General features: G+C 42.6%; 2 protein-coding genes across 4 annotated transcripts in view; one reads left to right on the forward strand and one right to left on the reverse strand.

Moving 5' to 3' along the window:
* GLS (glutaminase) overlaps positions 1–6,518 on the forward strand; it is an 85,542-nt gene extending 79,024 nt beyond the window's left edge. For both annotated transcript variants that reach the window (XM_042949484.1, XM_042949487.1), the window contains one exon: positions 2,028–6,518. In XM_042949484.1, coding sequence (XP_042805418.1) covers positions 2,028–2,184 — 157 coding nt within the window. In that variant the 3' untranslated portion in view covers positions 2,185–6,518. The remainder of the gene's footprint in view (positions 1–2,027) is intronic.
* Positions 6,519–8,828: 2,310 nt separating this feature from the next.
* STAT1 (signal transducer and activator of transcription 1) overlaps positions 8,829–22,832 on the reverse strand; it is a 41,580-nt gene continuing 27,576 nt past the window's right edge. For both annotated transcript variants that reach the window (XM_042949503.1, XM_042949504.1), the window contains exons 17-25: positions 22,366–22,464; positions 20,890–21,025; positions 19,425–19,474; positions 18,618–18,712; positions 17,670–17,815; positions 15,663–15,848; positions 14,533–14,608; positions 13,534–13,636; positions 8,829–9,981 (exon numbers count right to left, since the gene is read on the reverse strand). In XM_042949503.1, the coding sequence (XP_042805437.1) occupies positions 9,967–9,981; positions 13,534–13,636; positions 14,533–14,608; positions 15,663–15,848; positions 17,670–17,815; positions 18,618–18,712; positions 19,425–19,474; positions 20,890–21,025; positions 22,366–22,464 (906 nt within the window). In that variant the 3' untranslated portion in view covers positions 8,829–9,966. The remainder of the gene's footprint in view (positions 9,982–13,533; positions 13,637–14,532; positions 14,609–15,662; positions 15,849–17,669; positions 17,816–18,617; positions 18,713–19,424; positions 19,475–20,889; positions 21,026–22,365; positions 22,465–22,832) is intronic.

The raw sequence follows: 22,832 nt of genomic DNA on the forward strand, positions 1-22,832 counted from the left end.
GAAAAAATACTTGATAGAGAGGTTTGTTAGGTATGATTAGGAGTTTTGATTGGATATCTGAGGATTGTATTAGTAAGTCTGGAGCAAGCCGATTATACTCTAGCTGTTAGATCTCTACTGTTTTTTAAATTAGAAGTTTGGGTTTTATTCAAGCTGGTTGCAAGAAATGCAGAAGAGTTAGGATGTGTCTGAAAATTGTTAGCAGTTTTCTAAGTATAGTAACACTTGGGTTATCTAATCATGACCTTTGTTGGCAATGTTCTAAAACCTCGTGTCAGGGGGGGCAATCCTCCCTTTTATCCCCAAATGTAATACCAGCTCTTTCTAGAGCAAGAAATTGAAGAGTGTGTTTCCCTTACCCAAACTTGTGCCCTGTGTTTATAATCCCAACTAAAACACTCTTTTAACACAGGCTGGAAACATTTACTGTGCTTTATAAAGATTAAGATGTTTTGCTTTTTGGGTTTGTTTTTGTTTGTTTGTTTTTTTTGTTTTTTGTTTCTTGTTTTTTTTGCCTTAAATTGGCCTCTAGGAATGTGCTTTGTATGAAACGTTTTGGTTTTTGCTTTAAATTGGCCTCTAGGAATGTGGAAGTAGAAGTACGCATCTGATGGGAGAAGTTAGCTAAATAACTAACTTGGTAACTGGGTATTCAGCTATTCTAGAATATAAGCCAAACCAAGACAACTCCTTTCTCTATTTTGTAGAATCTGTGTCACCTCAAATTGTAAAATAGGCTTGAGTGAATTTAGTGATGTTCTTTAAGTTGACAATTTGTATTATTTCATGGAAGAAGAGTTGTCAAAAAGGTAACTTGCAGTTAACGTTCCATTTTCTCAGGAAGACAGGTAATTATATGTTGTAGATGACTGGAAAGTCCCCCCACCTCCCAGTGTAAGGCCACGGACTCCCTAAATTAATGAAGGCCAATATGGAAAAGGAGCTGTTTTTTGAGAAACATACAGATACATGTAAAATATGACTTACCTGATTTAAAAAATGAAGATTACCCAATTTTATCCAAGAATATTTTTTGAGACTGTTTAAAAAACCTTTCAGTTCCATATTGTGACCCCATAAAAATGGGGGTAAAAGGTTAAAGGCAGAGACAGAAAGGAAAGGAGAAACAGAAAGAAGAAAAACCAGAAGCTGATGAGAATAGACCATGAAAAAATGGAGTCAGAGCGTCTGGTAGCCATGGACAAGTGACCTAAGTGGAGAGAGAGGCTTCATAGTTTGTGAAGTATTAGGGGACGGATTCTCGCACTCTCATTTACTTGGGTTGCGAGTTTCATAGTATCATCTCCTCTCTCAAAAGGCTGATCAGCTGATTGATTGCTGCTGGCAACCCTTCTCTTCTCTTCAGTCTTCATCTCTATCACTCTGAAGAGCACACGCCAGAGACACACTTATAGTGGAAAGGGTAGTTATTTTTCTGGTTGCGTAGTGGTCCATTTGAGCCCCTCAGATGCCCATCCTTACCAGAGATGAAAATGTCAGTTCCTCTGGGGCCGATCTTGCTCCTCCAGTGTATGTTTGGGGCCTAATGAGGTCAGAGTTCTTTCCAGACTTCTGAGATTTATCGTGATTTTTGAATTGTCAGGAACACAAATTTTCTATCAAAGGATAGGGTGATGGATGTTATATACCTGAATTTTCCTTGAAGGTTTTATTTAAAGGGAGAGCCTGTGGGCTTTTTATGAAATTGAAAACCAGGAATCCCAGAGGAGTCTATTGTATCTGTCAACACGAGAACTTCCCCTCCCACAGCACTTAGATATGTAAACAAGATCCATCTGTAGAAGACCGTTTTCTCTTCCTCCCCATTTCTCAAGTTGCCTGTAGGACCACTTTTTGAATGATGAGCCCCTTTCTGTTTTTCTTCAATTAATTTTTACTTGTAACGTTGCTAAAATGGCTAAAGTTGAACGGCTCTTAGATCTGCACTTAGTATGTAAGGATGCTGAATTATCACCTTTGTCCAGGAATTATCTAATGACCCAGTGCACGTTCTGCTACTTATTTAGGTGGAATAACACTCCCATGGATGAAGCGTTGCACTTCGGACACCACGATGTATTTAAGATCCTCCAGGAATACCAAGTGCAGTACACGCCTCAAGGAGATTCCGACAACGGAAAAGAAAATCAAACGGTCCATAAGAATTTGGATGGATTGTTATAAAGGTCTTAAGCCCAAAATATAAATCACTTACCTATTTAATTGTGGAAAATGATTATGAAGAACATGTGTATTTCTATCTGGTAGTGATGTCTATTTTACAACATTTGTCATTTCAGTGTTACTGGAGTTTTCTTCACTGTACACACAGGACAAATCTGATCTCTTTGGGAAAAAATAGAAATAAAACAATCTCCCTCCATAATGTGAGCAATATTTACCTCGTGCATTGTATAATTTGATGTAAAAGAAATAGTTACCAATGCTAGCTTAACTGTGTGGTGGTCTTCATGATATATTTATGTGTGTTTTGTGAATTTTTCAATTTGTATGATGAACTTAGGCATTTATAAATTAAGTTTTGTTGTACAGTCTGTCCAAATAGGTCAAGGCTGCCTTTAGAAGCAAAAGAGTGTGATTTTCAGGACTTCAAATGTAGAGTTAGAGTGTCTGAACAACTATCTGCACGTAGGGTTATGTGTTTTAAATGTCTCCCATCACCCAGCTTCATGACGTGACTCTTTAAAAATTAAAATAGTTAACAACTTGTAGTGGCATAGACCAATTCTGATTAGACTTCATCAGGGAATCTGTTCAAGATATGTTTGGTGACCAAAATATCTATGTGAATGTAGTTATATAATACTTTTGAAAAAAGTTCCTTTTTCTATATCCCCTTTAGTCCAGCCTCTCTTCCCAGACATCTAGCTATTTGCCTCTTCGCTTGAGCTGGGAACGTGGGTGCTGGCACACTATGCAGTTTTCATGTTTTCCACCGTAAGTCAGAAAATGCCTCAGACATCTGGCATCCGAGCTAGAACTATGCCATTTGTCAATAGGCGATGAACCAGACACGGATGACTAAGCTAAGTACAAATTAGCCAAATTTGGAAAAGGAAAGCATGTGCTACCACGGCTCTTTAAGGTCTGTTTCAGCTTTCAGGATAAAGATACATTCAGATAAGCGCTCTAAGCTACCAAAGTTAGTAGGATGGTATGGGAACTGTAACAGTTAACATTTATTTTTTAAACCTGTCATTAAAAGCCTGCACCTATTTGGGGGACCACTAGATCACTCCAGTTTTCTCCTGCTTCTCTATTGTATAGTTTTTGGTGGACTGATAATAAGAAAAGGCCATTTAATTTTAAATTGAGACCTGTTGTTTGTCCTAGGGAGGAACCGCACATATGCTTTAGCCTATTGTACTTCAGAGGTAAAGGGGTTTGCTAATGAGGATTTTTGATATTAAGCACACACACAGGCACATACACACACGAATGGACTTCTCTGAGGCCGTGTTTTGTGAAATGAGCAAAATCCTCAGCTACGTGAATGCTCCTAGTTGTTGCAATGTGGCAAATTCAGCAAGTTCCTTTTTTTTCCTTTTGTATCCGCACACACTGCTGCTTCCAACCTTTATCATGCCTAATGGCCCCTTTTCCGCTCCAGCGGCCTCCAAATGTTTTGGGTTTTGCTTCCAGTCTCAGTTGGTGGCTTCAGCCATTGCCCTCCTAATACCTACACAGCACCTCCTTTGGTGGAAGCGTGGCCAGTGTTCCCTAACAGCTGCATCAGGCATGAAGCCATTCCCACGGGTGTGCTGTGGGGGATTTGGTGGACGGGCATCAGCCCTGCTGCTGGGTTCCCGCCCCACGGGTCTACCAAGCCGTGCAGACAGGCAGTATTTGCAAAATGCTGTAGAGGAACGGCATTATCCCCAGAGATACTATGGGATAGACATTCTTTAACTGAAATCAACTGAAATAACTTTGCTCAAACAGCAGCTTGCTTTGTGTGATTAAAATGAAACATTAAGATGATTCAATTGTGTGGCTTAAAGGTTACCAGCAATTTGGAGGCTTTAATAAAAAGAGGTTCTAACCATTAATTTGGAACAAAGAGAGTTTTCATCTTTTTTTCAGATCAAAACGATTTTGCAAAATCTGCGTGGTTTAGTCATATGTGCCCTTATTTACCCATAAGGTTATTTATTTATGACTGTAATGCCGGGTCCTGCTCTGGCTGTTTGCTGTTGGCTGGTAATAATAAGTACACTTGGTTTAAATGCTTTTGACTGTGCTCTTAACTGCTGCCATCAGTATACTCCAAAGATCTCTTTGTTTTGGCTTTGGGATCATACGTGCTTTTTCTGTATCATGAGAGCTCTCTATATGGTCATGTTTATTTAAAGCTGCTTATACACTGTTGTTTTGGTAGTCTCAATTCTAATGACCTCATTTTTGGGCGTAATGTGCTGTATCCCGCTACTGCCCCACACTGCCCTTTAGCTGCACAGCTGGATTAGCTATCAGCCGTTTGATGCTGTTATCTGTCTGGCAGGGGCTGAATGACCTGAGGTTGGATATAGATTCTTCCTGGGGACTGTACAGCTATGAATGTATTTGCTTCCAGAACCTCCCAAAGTGAATCTAATCTTGAAACTATAAATTGTAAGTATTCTGAAATTGGGAAATATTTATTTTAAATGAAATCAGGTAGTGTTGCTTTTTACAGCATAATAAATACATGTATCAAAAAAAAACCCTGTAAAAAATGAATTTTTTTTAAAACAACCAAGGTTCTCTTACATCACTGGGTTGGGAACTCTGCTGAGCATATGGACTGTCCCCGGCTGGTTCAAATCCATTTCTAATGCCTACTCTGAGCCAGGTACTAGGCAAGGTGTCACCTGGGGTTATCACAATAAGAAGAGAATCTGGTAAGGAGTTCATCCTTGAAGGTGGGAGGGTGGAGAGGAATATTTCCAGCGCTCTAGAAGCTAACACTGTCATTGTGCAGTTAGGACATGCTCAGTAAGTATCTGTAGAACTCAATCGTTAAACTTGTCCTTCACCAGGAGGGGTTCTAACCTCCTTTCATGAGAAGAGAGGTTGTTTCCACAAAGCCTTGGCATCTGTTTAGGAGGCTGAATCTAGTCCTGTCACACTAGGGTCTGCTTGGGCTGAGTTGTAAAACTGCAGCTCCTTGCCGGTTCATGGGGATATGGAATGGCATTCACGTCCAATGCCAGAAACCCCTGGTCTATGGGCTTAGGGTTAGCATATGGTTTTCCAACCGTAGAGATGGCACATGAATACCATGGCTGCCATTTTCAACTGTGAAAGTTGTTTGTCACAAAATAATTTGCTTTGCTACAGTAGTCAGACAGTGTTAATCGTCTGCATGACTGACATTTTAGGACTGGAAGAGATATCAGCCATCTGTAATTGAATCCCACTCTTTCATAGATGAAGCTGAGACCCAAGAGTGAGCGTGATTCAGAACTCTTAGTCTCATGTTCTCTAACATCCTAACACACTGTGCCCACTATGGACAGAAAACTCGGCTACTTGCATATTAGCTAAAACCTCTCTGTGGAATTTTAAAGTGAAGTATGAATGCTATAATGTTAAGCCCTGCAACATGTGGTTAAATTGAGCTATGCATATATACATCTGCAGATAGAAGCAGGACATCAGTGCAGGGGAAACAAACAGATGAACAATACCAAATATAAGAAATTAAATTATTCTTGATACATGAGTATCTTACTTTGGTGGAATTTTTTTAACGGCTGGGTAATCTTCCTAATTTCACTTGCTAACCCTCATAGTGAAATGAGTAAATTCATGAGTCATACACCAGATAAGCACAGGGAAGCAGCCCATGAATGTGTTAGGTGGTACTTAAAAAATGTGTTAGGTTAGGAGAAGGGGTATTTTGTAGTTATATAAAGGATGTGATTTACTAGAAGATTAGGGAAGGTATGTGTATTTTGGGACGGGAAGGATGAGAAAATTAAGTCCGTTTTTACAAAGGGGCAAAGATTGGGCATTTTATTTCTATTCTGGAGCCTGAACCTGATTCCAGGCCTCTACGCCTTCCCCCAGCTGCCTCTCCACATGTCTTTTAAAGAGTCTACTGGAATTGAGTCCGACAAGCAGTCGTGGTAACAAAAGATTGCTTCATGTACACAAAACAGGGAAAGGCTGCAGACACACCAACACTAGGGTGTTCAAGTGGTGTGATGGCATTAAAAAATATAGAATGTGCGTAGTTTGATAATACAAATTTGACAGCTTCTTGTCAAAGGTACCATTTAGGTACTTTTACATTTGTATGCCCGATATAAATTTAAGAAGTCTAAAACTGCTTAAGTGTGTTCTTTTTTTTCCAATAGGTCAATCTTGTAAGATGTTTAATTTCTCAGTATAACATACACATAACCTGAGGCTAGTTCACCAAAATTTGGAAGCTTCAGTGTGATCGATTGTATCTTTTTATATAGGGGCGCCTGGGTGGCTCAGCCGGCTAAATGTCCAACTTCGGCTCAGGTCATGATCTCACAGTTTGTGAGTTTGAGCCCCGTGTCAGGCTGTGTGCTGACAGCTCGGAGTCTGGAGACTGCTTGGGATTCTGTGTCTCCCTCTCTCTCTGTCTCTGCCCTTACTCCACTTGTACTCGGTCTCTCTCTCTCTCAAAAAAAATAAACATTAAAAAAATTTTTCGTAAGAGCTATATAAATTCATCTTAGAAGGTTCTAAAAACCATTATTATCTTTAGCCTTCCTATAAGTGCTTTAAATGCCATTTCTATGAAATTGTGTATATTTTTATATAACATTTAAGTTATCTTCAGCTTTTGGCCATGTCTGCTTCACAAAATCTTAAGTTTTCATAAGACGCTTGTACTAGAACATATCCAGTATCTCAAAACATCTTAAGTCCCAAAAAAGCGGGGTCTTAGTCTGGTTTTGTTTACCAATGTTTCTCAAAATCTAGAATAGTGCTTGGCTCATGGCAGGTGTTCACTATGTATCTGATGAACTAATAAGTGAACGAATCTTAACTAACCAAAAGAAGCCACTCAAGTATATATCCCTTACCTTGGGAATAGCATCCTAGTTCAAATAGTTGGTACCACAGTTTTCAAAGCAAATTCTAGTTTTTCCTGTTTTCCCTGGATTAGTCATATGTGAAAGGAGTACTCTGTTCATTAAGACTTAATATTCCATTCTAGGTCATGGGCAATAAATAGATTTCAGTCATTTAATGCTAAATAAATAGCTCAATCTATTTATTGCCATCTCTGAAATCTCCTCCCTTAATATATTAGGAGAAATTTTTCCCACGTGGTACATAAAAGCTCTATTCTTAGCAAACCCTCTACAAATACATAACTATATAAGAAGTACTCTTAAAACACACAAATATCCCTAAGCCAGGATCTACATGGTGGTGACTCGTTATAACGCTCATTTATATAAGAATACAAACTTCTGTTGGCTAGGCAGGGCCTTATCTACTGTAGAAATACAGTTCTCTATGTTTATTACGAAGAAACTTTATATTTCCTAGATGTAAATACTGCAGATGCAGAGATGAGAACGGTCCTATCTGTTATGATGCCAGAATTCAGTAGTCTCCACCACTCTTCCCTGACGACTCTTCAGATAATAGTTAAGTTTAACCTGCCACATTTATGTCTAAGTGGCGATTATGTCTTTCATTACACTATTTTTTTTCCGGCACACGGTGCCTTTTACTTTGAGAAGGTCATGGCTTTCTAGTTTCCAACATCTTTGGAGAAAAATGGCCCCTTTTGGCATGGGCGCAGTGACTCCTCAGGAAGAGCTAGCTCCTCCAATCCTGGGATGTGGGGCTGAGATGCAGCTTTGGAGACAAGCCAGAGTCCCACTTTACATGTATTTTTAAGTTAAAAACTTGTATCGGCAGTACCAAAATTCGTTTCAAAATAACTGCCAAATGATTCGTGCATTTGGAGGCAGCTGTGGTCAGCAAGACTGGAGCACTTTTTTTTGTTTGCTTTTTATGGTGCACACTGCAGCTTATTCCAATAATGCCTCCTGCCTGCTGTCTTCCCCTGTCCCTTCCGCCACCGCGGTTCTGACTGTGAGCAGGCTGGGCAGGGGCAGCGCTCAGGAACGCGCTGTTATTAACCTTGCTTAAAAATAAGAACTCACACATTTTTACGTTTAATCATAAGTAGGAAAAAATGAGAAAAACATCAAACCTGTACTTAATGCCAGTAACTTTTAAAATCTTCACGCCGAATGCCGTTAATAAGAGACTAACAATCGAATTTCAATACTTGTTAAGAGTAAACAAAACCTCTGGGCTGGCGCAGTAAAATGAAACCGTGCCAGGTTGTTCTCCAAGGGCAAAAATATACCAAACAGTTAAATGCCAACAATTAGAAAAATACCTTTGTTAATGTGCTCTTCTGTGTTCCTTCCTCATTTCAATTTAAAAAGTCCATGCAAAGCCAGCCAGACTCATGTGGGTCTTATGTAAAAACCGAGAGGAGGAAAGCCCCATGTGCATATCGTATTAAACGCAATACGTGAACTTTGGTTTTAATTTTAAAAATAGACTTCAAGAAACTTCGTCCCCCCAGAACAATATGGCATTTTCACACAACAGTGTAACTGTGGTGGTGACAGCGGGGGAAATGAGGGCCCGGCTACAAAGCCAGCAGTGTGTGAGAGTTATCTGGAGGAGCCTGTCAGACCCGCCCTGCTCAACCACTGACCCGTGTCAGTGCAGGTGAAGGAAGACGGTAAATGACAAAACACACTTCACAAAACATCAGAAAGCAGTCTAGAAAAAGCACAGGAGAGATAATGGAACCATTTGCAAATGTATTTGTCAGAGACACACATTTATCAGTGAAAAACATGCAATTCTCAATGCAGTTATACAGGACGAGTTTTCAAATGATTTGATTCTCATATTATCTCTGGTTAATTATTTGTCAATTACTATTTTTTCTTCCAGATTTGAAAAGTTTATGCCTAAGACTAAATACCAACTAATAACAATAAAGACAAATTAACCCATTTAAGAAACATGAATTAAATTTCTGAGTTGGTCTTAACTTCAACTTTTTGCATAAAAACAGGATTTTGCCTTGAGAGAGCTGTTGTTAACAGCCTGGCTCCCTTGAATAGAAGTGGGAAGACAATTTCATTTACTGGGGACCATGATAAAGGCAGGAGATAGGCAGCTTTGGATATTAAGGTTTAAACAGAAAAAAACTACTTATGAATTTGGAAAATATATCTCCTTCTACTGATACTAGCCAGTAACATCATGCCATAACAAACAGAAAAGCAAATTCTCCCAAGAGAGAGAATTTGCTTTTAGCTTTAAATGGCTAGTGTGGAAGAACACAGCTTGTATCCCTGCCTCTAGATACAGGATGGCTACCTTTGGTAAACAGTTTATGTACTTCTGTTCAACTTAGCTTTGAACTATTCCATAGGAAAACCAATGGAAAACGTCCAGCCATATTTAAAGCAGAGGGAACAAATAAGAGTTCTCCAGAACAGGAGTGTGCCAATCCTACATCAAGAAGTTCCCTATATGACCATGTGATCTATCCAACAACCTGTAACAGCTGGGCATGGACTTTGTGCACAGCATTTACTAAATGCTACTAAGCCACCCCACCCCGCCTTTTCCCAAAGGATTCTCATTCTAGTCCTCATGTTTTCAGTGTTATCTGGATATTTTTCATTTCTAAAACCCACTCTATGGGGAGGGCCTTTCAATTTTACCTTTCATAAGATGCATGAAGCCCTTCAGAGTAACAGACGTTTGTGAATTAGGGAAAAATCCACTTGCTATCAACAGGTTGCAGCAAATTTGTTCACCTTTGTTTCATTTCCCTAGAAACACAGGATGTGAAGGAACAGAGTAGCAGGAGGGAATCACAGATGGGAAGGAAAAATGTCGCCAGAGAAGATGAGAAAAATTCAGGGTCTATACTGCATTCATCTGTGAAAAGATAAAATGTGGTTAAGTTTATTACACCGCTCTCATGAAATGCAGATTCATTTATTTAACACCCCTTGTCTGTTCTACAGTGGGGTAGCAAGCAGGAAAACACTTTGAACAGCAAATAACCACCATAGAATTAGAGGGCCTTCAGCATGTGCTATCCACCCTTTTTCCTGGACTAATCGAGACCTTTTTTATCTAAGCTGATGGATTATTCCTCTGCAGCCTGCCGGCTTAATTCTGTCAGTTCGTCCAGGCCACATAAAGCTTTCTGCTGTTGTGCAAGTCTGGGGGCAGAGCAACGTGGCAAATCTGCTCGTGTAAAAACGGGTGAGGCAATGCTGCGCGCTATGCCAGAGGGAGGACGGGATGTGAGGGAGGTGGTGAATCTCCTTAAAGGCCACGCAGTAGGAATGATAAATGAATGTCTTTCAGGCACACACTAGAAAAGCAGAATTATTAGGAGTCCCTTCGCCTCTTCCGCCAGTGCCGCCTGGCCAGCTGCACTGGCCCCTGTAGTCAGTATGCTGCTCGCCCAAAGAACACCAGCCTGCCACTGACTTCCATCTCAGCTCCATGCTGGGCTCTCCCCTTAGACCAGGCACTCTCCGCTGGGGATGACTCTGTCTTCTGGCAATGTCTGAAGACATTCATGATGGTCACGACTGGGTGTGTCATGACCCACAACTAGTGGGTAGAGACCAGGGATGCTGCTGAACGTTCTACAACAGCCACGCCACCCAACACCAGGAAATCATGTGAGGCCCAGAATACCAACAGAAACACAGGACTAGGGGCACCTGGGTGGCTCAGCCGGTTAAGCATCTGACCTCGGCTCAGGTCATGATCTCATGGTTCAAGCCCCATGTGGGGCTCTGTGCTGACAGCTCAGAGCCCGGAGCCTGCTTTGGATTCTGTGTCCCTCTCTCTCTGCCCCTCCCCTACTCTCTTTCTCTCTCCCTCTCTCTATTCTCTCAAAAATAAATAAACGTTAAAAAAAACCCCACAAGACTAAACTGTTAAGCATAAAGGTACGCTGGGAGGAATAAATCAGGTAACATGTGCAATACCTAGTGTGGTAGATGGGAAATAGCAGATGATTAACCAATGTTCCTGTTGTACTTGTCAGCTTTGACCAGAGGCCTCTAGGAGAGTAGACTGTTTCTCATGTAGTCCCAGAGGAAAAAGTTTATTGTACAGGAAATCCAGACTAAACAAATAAGTCATCCTGCAGAAAACACTGGTGCTCTGTCTCTCTTGGACAATTTCCTCCGGAGCCTGCACCGCTCTTGTTCCTGATCATAGTCCAGAGCTGCCGCCTCCAGACGTGGCGGAAAGAGCCAGCTCTCAGAGAGGGAGCTCCTTTTCGGAGCATCTGCCCTCACGCCAGGAGACGCTGAATGGAAATCATGGCCACGGTTGAGGACAGATGATGTGAGACAAAATTTGGAGAGTAACCCAATTCTTATTTTGTCTAGCCAGTGCCATGGCCATATTATAGCCTCTTCTAGTTCTTTTGGTCTTCTAAAGATTTAGGCTGGAGGTGTGTGTGTGTGTGTGTGTGTGTGTGTGTGTGTGTGTGTGTGTGTATGCGCGCGTGCACGCGCATAAAATAGGTTTATTTCCCCCTACAAATGGAATGAAGGAAATCATCTGGAATGGCATGGAATGGCCATGGGGGGGTCATCCAGAAACCATAAAACCATTTCCTGGCATTTATTGAGAGTATTTAAATTGCTCTGACAGTATCATTCCAAGAGCAGAGAGAAAGCAGTCACACTGCTTGAACAGAGTGGGGCAACTAATCCATCTTATTTTCTCAAGGTCAAGGGGAATAATGGTGATGACAGAGTCGGAGCTCTGACTTCCAAATCCCACACACAGGCCTCTCACCCAAAACCTACTCAGTCCTGTGCAAACAGCTTCTCTATGGCGGATGTTTTGAATGAAACAAAGCTCTGCTTTTTCTGGGAGGCATTCCAGGAGAGTGGACAAGAGCATGCACACTAGAGACACATTGGGTGGATTCAAATATTCATGCCATCATTCACTAGCTGTTTGATCTTAGTCAAGTTATACAGTTTTGGGGAGTGGGGTGGCTCTTTACCACACTGTAAAAGTGAGAATAACAATAACACCTAACTCGGAAGGTGGCTGTGAAGTCAAAGTTCCCACCTGTGGAGTGCCCAGTACACAGTAGGTGCTTAGTAAGTGTCACCTATTAATGATGGTCACGATGATAATGTAACTTGCATAGGAACAACAAAGAAGGTGCAAAAGAAGATCTGCCATTTTGTGGTGCCACCAACAGATGGTACATCCTTGGAACAGGGCTTTATACATATTGTTCCATTTCTGTGTCAGGCTCATAAGGCACTTTTTAGCAGAGTCGGGGGATACCTTCCAACAGAGGGTGCATCCTCGCACATACAAAAGGTTCATTTTACACATGCCAACAGGAACAGAAGTGACTTTCTGTCATTCTCAACAACCAGGAAGGTGTAAGAAATTACAGTCCCTGAAGATTTTATCCCGTGCTTCTTCAGGTGAGAAAAAAGGACCAAGAAAAAAGTTACATTCCAGAAACTTGACTCCAAACAGGTGCTACGGTCACACACACGCATTCCCTGAACACGTGGCTGAATGACCCTGGGCATCTGAACAGCGGCCCCTCTGCCCCGCTCTCCTTTGCCTTCCCTGACCCCCTCCCTTGTTACTGAGCACACGGTCTATGCAGGCCCCAGGTACGCAGTGATGAAGAAATGATAGCAATAACTCAGAGAGGAGTTTTTTAAAGGATTAAACACATGTTTAAAAACACACTGGAATCGCTTCATGTGGGAAAGAGCTTAAAATTAAACACCATCAGCAAAATTCCAGCCAACTGAAAAAAGGCTTTAGGAGGAAGGATTTCAGTCTGACAGGCAAACAATACTATTTGATTTACTGAAACACTCTCCCAGAGGGAGATCCTCTCTGTTGTGGACAGCCCTGTTCCTATTGTGGTCACGGCACTCATAACTCTGTCACTCCTGGAACCGTCTACTCCTGGCAGGGGCGAGCCGTACAGATTAGCTCTCAAGTGTGAAGCAGGTGAAGCCGTTTCATCGCTGCTGGCGAGGCGTCTGTCATTATCGTAGCCACCAAGGGCCAGTCCTCTCCCTTAAGAAAAACGGCACTTCTTTACCCAGACACGGCGCTGAAGTAACAGGCCGGAGGAAAATGGTTTCTTACCAGAGAAGTCTTAGCTCCTTAATATATGAAGAACTTTACAAGGACAACTTGGAAGGGCAGAAGGGGAACTTTTAAATATCTGAGATGCCATTTGGTTCTCGGAAGGGCAGAGAGCACCGGGAACAAGGCTCCCGGGGACCACGTGGCCCGTGTAAGCACACCAGGCTCCGACGCGTCACGCGGATCTAGAAAGCGCCCTGGCTGGCAGAGGCTCCTTCCAGCATGCTGCGGACAAGCCGGGGGTCTGCGGGCGCCCTCCCCGCCTCACAGAGCAGGCGGTCCACGAGCGCGGAGAACACCCTCGCGGGTACTCACCATAGTGTCGAATTCTACAGGACCCACTATCCGAGACACCTCGTCAAACTCCTCAGGAGACATGGGGAGAAGATTGTCTGTGGTCTGAAGTCGAGAAGGATGACTAAAACGGGGAGAAAGGAGAAGGAGATGTTAACGTCTAGAGGCACACTGGGACACCTCGTCCTCGGCCTGCGACGGAATCATCACTGGACACTTTCAGTTCAGCTGAGTGCATACACTCGGACGGTACGTCGGGAAAAGCACGGATCGCAGGAGGTTCGCGTCCCCAGCCCAGCCCCTTGGGAAACGTACGGGACTCTAGAGATGTGAGTGGGAAATAGCCAGACTGGACCCTGTGCCGCTTCTGCCTGGTTGGACCTGTATGGGAGCGTGTGCGGGGTGTCACCCTGAGAGGATGATGCCTCGGGGCGGCCCGTGGCCCCAGAGGCACCAGAGAAATGTCTGGGGAGTCCCTCATCCCTACCTTGAGGTTTGTATGCAGATAAAGCTGCTCCAGAGTGTTTTTACATGAAGGCTACATCCATTCACCCCAAGACAGTGCTGCAGGCCAAATAACTGACAATGACTTTTCCAAATTTTTTTCTACCTTTTACAAAATGAAACAACAAAATAAAAGCAAGCGGAAAAAGTGTATCTCAATCATCACTTTGGCCTTTCCTCAATTGAAAAAAACTACTTTCCCACTCTGATCAATTTTTGTTCATTTTATTTATACTTTTTCAAAGTATCAGTTTGGAGGGAACTTATAAACCTTAAAAACAACCTTGGGTGGTTTTCTTTTTTCTTTTCTTTTTTTGTTTGTTTATAAAGGCAGTTTAATTCTGATAGGCAGTGACACCGGGATCTCTATTTAGGATCTTTCCAACAAGTCCGACCGTGGCGGCAGCAGCAGCAATTACAACGAAAAAGCAAAGTACAAGCATCTTCACCAGGCCCCAGCCAGGAGCAGGGCTGGATTGAGGTGTTTAAACATGGTACTCTTCTGTGTTCACTTACACTTCAGACACAGAAATCAATTCAGTCTTGATGTATCCAGTTCCTTTAGGGCCATCAAGTTCCATTGGTTCTGGAGCTGGAAGCAAACACATCGGGTACGGCTTTCCGTTAGCAGACCTCACACAACAACAGATGGTCAACATTCTTTCATGAAAGTTTTACCATTTTTCTTGACGGTCAGGTTAGAGTGCCATAACTTTAAGGGGTTGTGACTTCCCTGCCCGGGTCACCTGAAATCCTGGGGGGAACGTAGGAGCAAGTCAAAGGGAAGGGAGGGGAGCTCGGTACAGAAGTCAAGCTGAGAGGTTTCTCCTTCCCAGGCTTGACATCCTGCAGGAGTTGGAGCCCCAGACGTGTGAAGTTCTGTCTGGTGTTCTGGTCCTGGCCTGGCTGGTGTGATACACACAGCTGTCAAGGTGAAGCTGGGGGCGTCTTCTTCCCAAAGCAATTGCGCTAATATTGAGATACCGGCTTCTAAAATGTAATAAAATTTGTTGGCGTGTTCCAAACCAGATCAGTCTAACTTGAACGTTCTGAAATGCAACTCAGTGAAGATGGAGAAGCAGGCGACCTGTGTTCTAAGCCTAGGTGTGCTCTTAACAATAATCACTAGAAATAATACGATCTAATAGATTAACTGGATTACCTTGAATGAACTGGTTTCCTTCTCCTGGGCCTTAGTGCCCTAATTTTACAGGAACAGGCTGGTAATAAACGAGTTGGCCATGGTGTTCCTGCCATTCACCTCTTTCCATGTAGAAAAGGTAACAGTGTAACAAATACACAAGACCAAAATGGACTTTTTCGACACCCCTTAAAATAAGACGTTATTTGTTCATTTCTTACTGTCCGTATCAGGCCGAATAACATGTTTCAACTATGCTGGGTTTATACCATCTTTGGAAAGCCTGCTTGCAGCGATTCAAAAGAAAGTTCTGGGTTAATGACAGGGTGTGGGTGAAGTCTATGCAGGCACCGTGTACTTACAGGAAGGTAAGAGCAGTGTGTGTTATTAAACCCTGTCTCTAGCAAACCTTTGGATTAACAATAAAATGAGAACATAAGCACCAGGAATGACTGAACTGTGCTATTGCTCATCAGGGCAATGATTACATGCTTTCCCCACGTACCTTCCTTTGGCCTGGAGTAGTATTTCCCAAAGGCATGGTCCTTATCAATATTTGGATACAGATACTTCAGGGGATTCTCTGGAATATTTTCAGCAGCCATGACTTTGTAATTGCGAATAATATCAGGGAAAGTAACAGCAGAAAGTTCTTTCTTCGTGTAGGGTTCCACTGCGTGGAAGTAAGGTTCTGAAAAGAAGAGCTCAGTGAGTCCCACGGACTACCCCAAAACACTAGAGGACAGAAACAACACATTGCAGAGTTTGTGGATTTGAGTGAACCTGGTTAGAACTAAGCACAGTAGAGGATTTACAATACAGTACGCCCCTCTACTTCTAAATTATAATCCTTTCTTAGAAACAGGAAAAATAAAGGCAGCCATTTACTTGCTAGTAATGCAACACTGCATTTGTCATCATTTGGTGAGATTTGTAAACCTGGCAAGGAGAGGATTATTAAACATCTTTAGCAGCCTGAATCTTTCATGATGCATCCAACCACAGGCAGAAAAATAAATACTAATTTGGCCACCTTGGCTCAAGTCACAGAGTAGGTTAATAAAAAACAATCTCACTTTCTGGTTGTTTTTCTTTTCAGACCGGAAAATGAAATTTTTTATTGAAATAAATGATGCCAATACGTGGAAAACAATTTTTTAAACAAACAAATAAAAAAAAAGACCCTATTTACTACTTTTTCTTCCAATCCTTACTGTAATAAACCAGTTTAATTCACTCGTGGACTTATTCGCAGACTTCACTTGAATCCTGCTTTCTAACTGATCCAGAAGCTCGCTTCTGGGTGCACACATTCCAGGGGCTGCTGGTCAGGTGCTATGGGGACTCTGTTCTACAACTTCAGACTACGCGGGCACCCTAAAGCTCGCTAGCTGGTGCTGGCCTGCTTAGGCTTTCTGGTTGCCAAGGATGTCCTCCTCCATGCCTGCTTTGCTAGTTCCATCCCTCAGTCAGCTGAGGAAAGGCACTACCTGCAGACAAGGTGAAAAAGCAGCTTCTAATGTCTACTGCCTACACTGTGCCCTAACCCCAGCTTTCCTGTATTTTTATTTGGAGAAAAAAAAAAAAAAACAAAACAGAACAAGAAAAGTATCCCATCTTGTTGCATCCTTCCACCGGATAGCAGAAGAGTCATTGGAACAAATCAGTTTTTCCTCCAGTCCCTCAAATACAGCAAACTATAAGCAACTGAGAAAAGGAACCATTTTATCTCTGTCATTCTCCATCTCTGCTGTTCAGCCTCTTCCCCAGAAACCCGTTCCATAACGCGAAGGTGTTCGGGGCCTTTTAGCCACAGAAACCCAAGGCAGAGCAAAGACAAACTTGCACTTGCTCTGTTTGAAGGCAGAGTGGAGGGCTGTACCAGTCCCCAGGACCCCTCACAGAGCCTGCCTGCAGGTGTGCTCCCACATGGGATCCCCCACAGCGAGTCTGGAAGCATGTGCCTGTACAAAGTGGGTTTCCTCCCAAAACTGGTTGCCAGCAATGCTGACTCACATCCTTCATCTACAGATAACAACCCTGACGAAAAGAGAAGAACCTGGCCCGGTCTTTTATTTATTACTTAAAAAAAAAAATGTTTATTCATTTTTGACAGAGAGAGAGCAAGCAGGGGAGGGGCAGAGAGAGAGGGAGACACAGAATCCAAAGCAGGCTCCAGGCTGTGAGCTGTTAGCACAGAGCCCAATGCAGGACTCGAACTCACTAGCTACGAGATCATGACCTGAGCCGAAGTCGGACACTTAATCGACTGAGCCACCCAGGCACTCCTGGCATTGTCTTTTAAAAGCCATCATTTCCACAGTATGTCCCAGGCAGTGAATCACAAATATTCATGGCAATGTATTAAATCCTATCCGGGAGGCTCAGTTGGGGGTAAATGTAGGATCTGTAATTTTATGTCAAAAGCTCATTATTTGTACAAGTTGATTTGCAGCGATGAGGAAGGACTTTGATGCGCATGGTGCTAATGGAGGTATAGGCCCTCACTTACCCCCTCCGTTCTGGGACCGCTCCACCCACGTGAACGTGATGGCCCCTTCCCGGCAGCTCTCACTGAACCGCAGCAGGAACGTCCCTGGCTGCTGATCCTTCAGCAGGGCACGCTCTCGCTCCTTGCTGATAAAGCCCACGATACACCTGGGTGTGCAAACAGATTGAGGAAGTACTCTGAAATTCAGCCAGGTTTTGAATTTTCATGCCAACTTACAAGTGAACTAGATTACTGAAATTTGACAAAAGAACATAGGATAAAAACGTGTATTTTAGATGTTTTAAAACCTATTTAATTGACACTTGGGGATGTATTTCACTTAGATACTTGTATGCTTAAGTCTAAAAAAATCATTAACACAGTGCCAATAGGATGCTACAGATGATCAATAAATATTTGCTGGATTAATGAGCCTTTTATGTTTATCTGATGACCTTTTTTTCACTTGATGATTTTTACAGGCCATGAAAATGTCTGAATTTCTGCATCTTATATACTGGAGAGAAAAATTCAAACAATATATTTCTATGTTCTAGCACTTCTGACCAAGTTAAAGCCTTTGTTGAAGCATCAACTGACCCTGGAATAAGTTAGATAAAAACAACTCACCAAGTTAAAAAAGTTTTTCTTCTTTCCTAAGGGCAATATACTACATAAGTACTTAAGAAATTTTGTTAAATGAGTGAACGCATGAATGGCACTAAAACGTTTTTAATTAAATGTTAAAAGTACATATGCATAATACTATGCATATGCATAAGTTTAATCTGATGAGGTTCCACTATCATGAAGCCCTGAAGGGACGGCCTGGAAGCATTCATTTCTGTGAGATGCACTCCAGTCTTGTCAAATAATGAGGTCTGTCCAGGTCAGGCCTGTCTCAGCCTTACAGTAAGGAAGTGTGTGCTAAAAATAGGTTTCAAAAATAAATCTATCCGTGGCCCTTACCCATCATTCCAGAGAGAGAGCAGGTGTTTTTTAATGAGTTCAAGGATGCTTTCAATCCAAAGCCAGAAAGGAAAATTTTTGTCATTTATATTTTCCTGCAAGTGTACAAACGCACACATTAGGAACAAGGAAATTCAAAATAGTGACTTACCAGGCCTCTTCCCACCATCAGATTGGATTTTAATTTGCAAAGCCTGCCCAGCTGCCAAAACTAACGCTGTCCCCTCCAGAGCCGCCCCTCCCCTTATCAGCTTGCAGACACCAGGCTATTTCCTGGGCCAGGCTCTGCTTCCCTCTCTAAACTGCAGCGAACCAGCGAGGGAATGACCTCCAGGGTGAACGCAGAACAAAAGCTGCCCTCGTACTAGTAAAATGCAGTAGCCTGAGCTTGTCAGCACCGTCTGGTGACCCCAGTGGGGTCTGATTATTCCCTCCAACTGGTCCCTCTGCTTGAGCAGGGTTGGGGAAACTCATCTGGCCCATCAGGCTGTGCAAGCCGGCACAGAGCACACATTTCTCATGAACGGGGCTAAAATGCTGCCAGGCAAGGTATCCGTGTGAGTAAACACAAGACTCATTTCAGATATGAAAGAACGTTATCACACACACAGGCCCTTCCTGTCCGACTCACACTTGGAGACTGACCTTCTCCACTGAAGGAAAGTAAACAACTTGCTCAAGGGGTTCCATGGGCCAGAGACAAACATGCCAAAATAAGCACACAGTTAAATCACTACCACAGCAAAAACTACGAGAACCTCAACAGGGAGCGAGCACTCAGAGAGGGTACGACCCAAGGGCACCCACCTTACAGAACCTCGTCCACGGAATGAGACCATCGGGGCCAGCATTAGGACCTAGCCAAATAAAAATAAGCTGTTTCAGGAAACAAAACACTGATTCTGAAGCTTTGGTTACACTGATAGCTCTTGTATTTCCTTTCAGAGAAAAGAGCCAACACCCCAAAGAGGAAGACTGTATGTACGTGGTTGATATTCTCAGACACATTAATGCTAATCAACTATGATTTCTGGAGAAGCCTCAGTCGTCCCTCTCAGTGCAGTATCCTCTCCCACTGCCTCCTCCTTCCTCAGCAGGCTCCTCTCCCAGTGGTCCTCCAGAGCTCGCTCAAACTTCTAACTAAGACCAAGATCACCCCTAGGTGATCTATTTAACTGACACTTGGCTTTTCAAGCTTATCTTGGATATCATTTGGCACTTCTCTCAGCCCTCCTCCAGATGGGACATGGACTCGGGAGGCTGACGCAAATCAAAAGTCAAGGGAGAGAAGTGAGGGGGAAGGAAGCCTAGGGGTTGCCAGCTACATGAATTAAAGCAGCCAAGGCTGTACAAGGTGGTGAACCCATCACCTCTCTTTCCAGAGAACCACAAATAAGCCTTTATAGGCAGAAATGGTATGTCTTAATTCACACCAAATAAGGAAATGGAGCAATGTAATTTCTTACATCTTCTTAAATAGTGTAAGACCCCACTGTGACAGTTACATGGCCACGAGAAGGCCCTGCTGAGAGCTATGTAGTTAGGAAGTCTACTGGTATTTGCAATACACACAATTCTGCTGTACAGAAAGCAAATCTGGAAAAAAGCTGCCTATGGATTTTTAAAGAAATAGTTCAGATAGTCCCATTCATCCAAGATTTGACCTTGAGACTAGCAGGTCTCGGATCGCCTTATGTGGAAGACTAATAAATTCATGATATTAGCTCCTGAAAGGGAATTATCTATCATGGCTGGATCCTGCCAATCACGCAAAACTGCTGCTCAAGGATTTCATCCTGATGTGGACAGTGTCTCCATGTACCTGGGCCACCTGAGGCAAGAGTCTTGGGTGTATGCTATGCGGTGGGTGGCCCCAGGACCTTACTTATTATTCTTACCATGCTGGGTACTTGGCTTTTTTTCTCCCCAAGGTTAATAAGACTTCATCTTTCTTATCAAGGAACTTCTTTTAGCCACAACTAATGTATTTTACGTAATTCAAAAATATTTCCCTTAGGAAACCTGCTCAGAAATGTTAATATGAGATAATCAGGAAATGATTCATTTAAGTCTTTTATCAGATCTATACGTCCTTCCAAGGTGAGCTATAGTTCTCATTTAGCTATAATAAGCTGCAGCTGGAAAAGCCCACACATTTTTTTTTTTTTTTGACACTCTTCTATCTTGAACAAAATAGACAGCAAAGAGGGAAAAAGAACAAATTGAGATATTTTTATAAATTTCAATTTTTATATATATAAAAAGTTCATACCAAGTAGCTTCTCTCCCAGCATGTTCAGCTGGTCCACATTGAGACCTCTTTTGGTGACAGAAGAAAACTGCCAACTCAGCACCTCTGAAAGCTGAGACCATCGTGCACAGGGCGGGTTCAGGAAGAAGGACAGATTCTGGAGAGAAAACACCCAAAAGGTAAGGTCAGTGGTCATAAGCAAGGCACTAAAACATGGATCTGTCTCAAAGTTCAGTTCTGGTTTCTGTGACACACAGTTTTCACAGAAGAGAAACACAGTTGATTCTTGTTATTTGCAGATTCACATCTGTGAATTCAATCTACTCATTCAAAGTTACTTTAACCCCCGAATCATTACTCACGGCACTTCTGGGCTCATTTGTGAATGGGTGGACATATCAATGAGTAGAAAGATTTGAGTCCCCAACACGTATGTTTCCAGGAGAGGTCAGACAAAGCAACACTTATCAAACAGAGCAACTGCCTTCTTGTTTCAGCTCTTATACCATAAGCAAGTGTCCTTTTTGAGGTCTATTTAGTGCCATGTTTTTTGCCTTTTTGTGGGTTTTTTTGGTTTCTAAAAATTTCATTTTTAAAATGGTCCCAAGTATAGTGCTGAAGTGCTGTCTGCTGTTCTAACTGCAAGATGGCCACAATACACCTGTATGGAGAAAACACATGTGCTAGAGGAGCTTTGTTCAGGCATGAGTCAGAGTGCTGTTGGCCATGAGTTCAATATTAATAAGCCAACAAATATATTAGGAAGGTGTCTTTCAACAGGAAACACACAGCAACAAGGCCATGCGTTGAGCAGCTCAGTAGCAATTGCTCAGTATTTGCTAATTCAGTGTTCACGGTGACTTTAAAGAATGTAAGCGCATACCATAAGAGACTCTTAAATATAGAGAACAAACTGAGGGTTGATGGATCGGGGGAAGAGGGGAAAATGGGTGATGGGCATGGAAGAGGGCACTTCTGGGGAGGAGCACTGGGTGTTGTATGTAAGTGATGAATCTATGCCCGAAGGCAGAAGCACACTGTATACACTGTATGTTAGCTAACTTGACAATAAATTATATTAAAAAAAAAGAGAATGTAAGCGCAAGGAATAACAAGAATCAACCATAATTAATCAACAGTGACTATCCACTTTAGAATGGAGCATGCGTAAAAGAAAAAAAAATGAATGAAGCCTGCTTGTTTAGCAGATGTATACATTTTTAAAAAATAAAAGCAATAAATGAGCTCTTCCCCAGTAAACGTTGTAAGAAATCTATTGCCTGAGCTTATTCACATAGAAGGAAAACCATAATTCTCATTTCTAATACATATACATGCTTCCCTAATCCAGAATTACTCAAGATCCCTAACGATGTCACTCCAGTTATGTCACTTTTCTCTCAACATCTGGTCTTCAGGGACTCTTTGAGATGCACAGAAGCTAGACCCTGGGGTCTTCGGTTAACATCTATACAAAAGCAGGCGTGTTTTCCATACCCTGGGTTCTGTCACCAGCATGTTGTACCACAGGATGGAGGCCCAGCCACTCGGGAGCTGGCTGACATTGGAGATCACCACGATGGGCAGAGAGGTCGTCTAAAAGATGACAAAGACCTTGAAATCATCAGAATCACAGAAATATCACCTTCAGACTGCTGTGTAAGCTCAAAACCAACCAAGGGATTACTTGTAAATTTGCACGTATTTTGTATTTGAAAACTAAAAACGTAAAGCTAAGTTCTTTTGTTCATGGTTTATTTTTGTTAGATCTTTCAGTTAAGAAACAAGTGGGGCGCCTGGGTGGCTCAGTCGGTTAAGCCTCCGACTTCAGCTCAGGTCACGATCTCATGGTCCGTGAGTTCGAGCCCCGCGTCGGGCTCTGGGCTGATGGCTCAGAGCCTGGAGCCTGCTTCCGATTCTGTGTCTCCCTCTCTCTCTGACCCTCCCCCGTTCATGCTCTGTCT

Source organism: Panthera leo, chromosome C1, assembly GCF_018350215.1.
Source record: "Panthera leo isolate Ple1 chromosome C1, P.leo_Ple1_pat1.1, whole genome shotgun sequence".
Lineage (NCBI taxonomy): Eukaryota > Metazoa > Chordata > Mammalia > Carnivora > Felidae > Panthera > Panthera leo.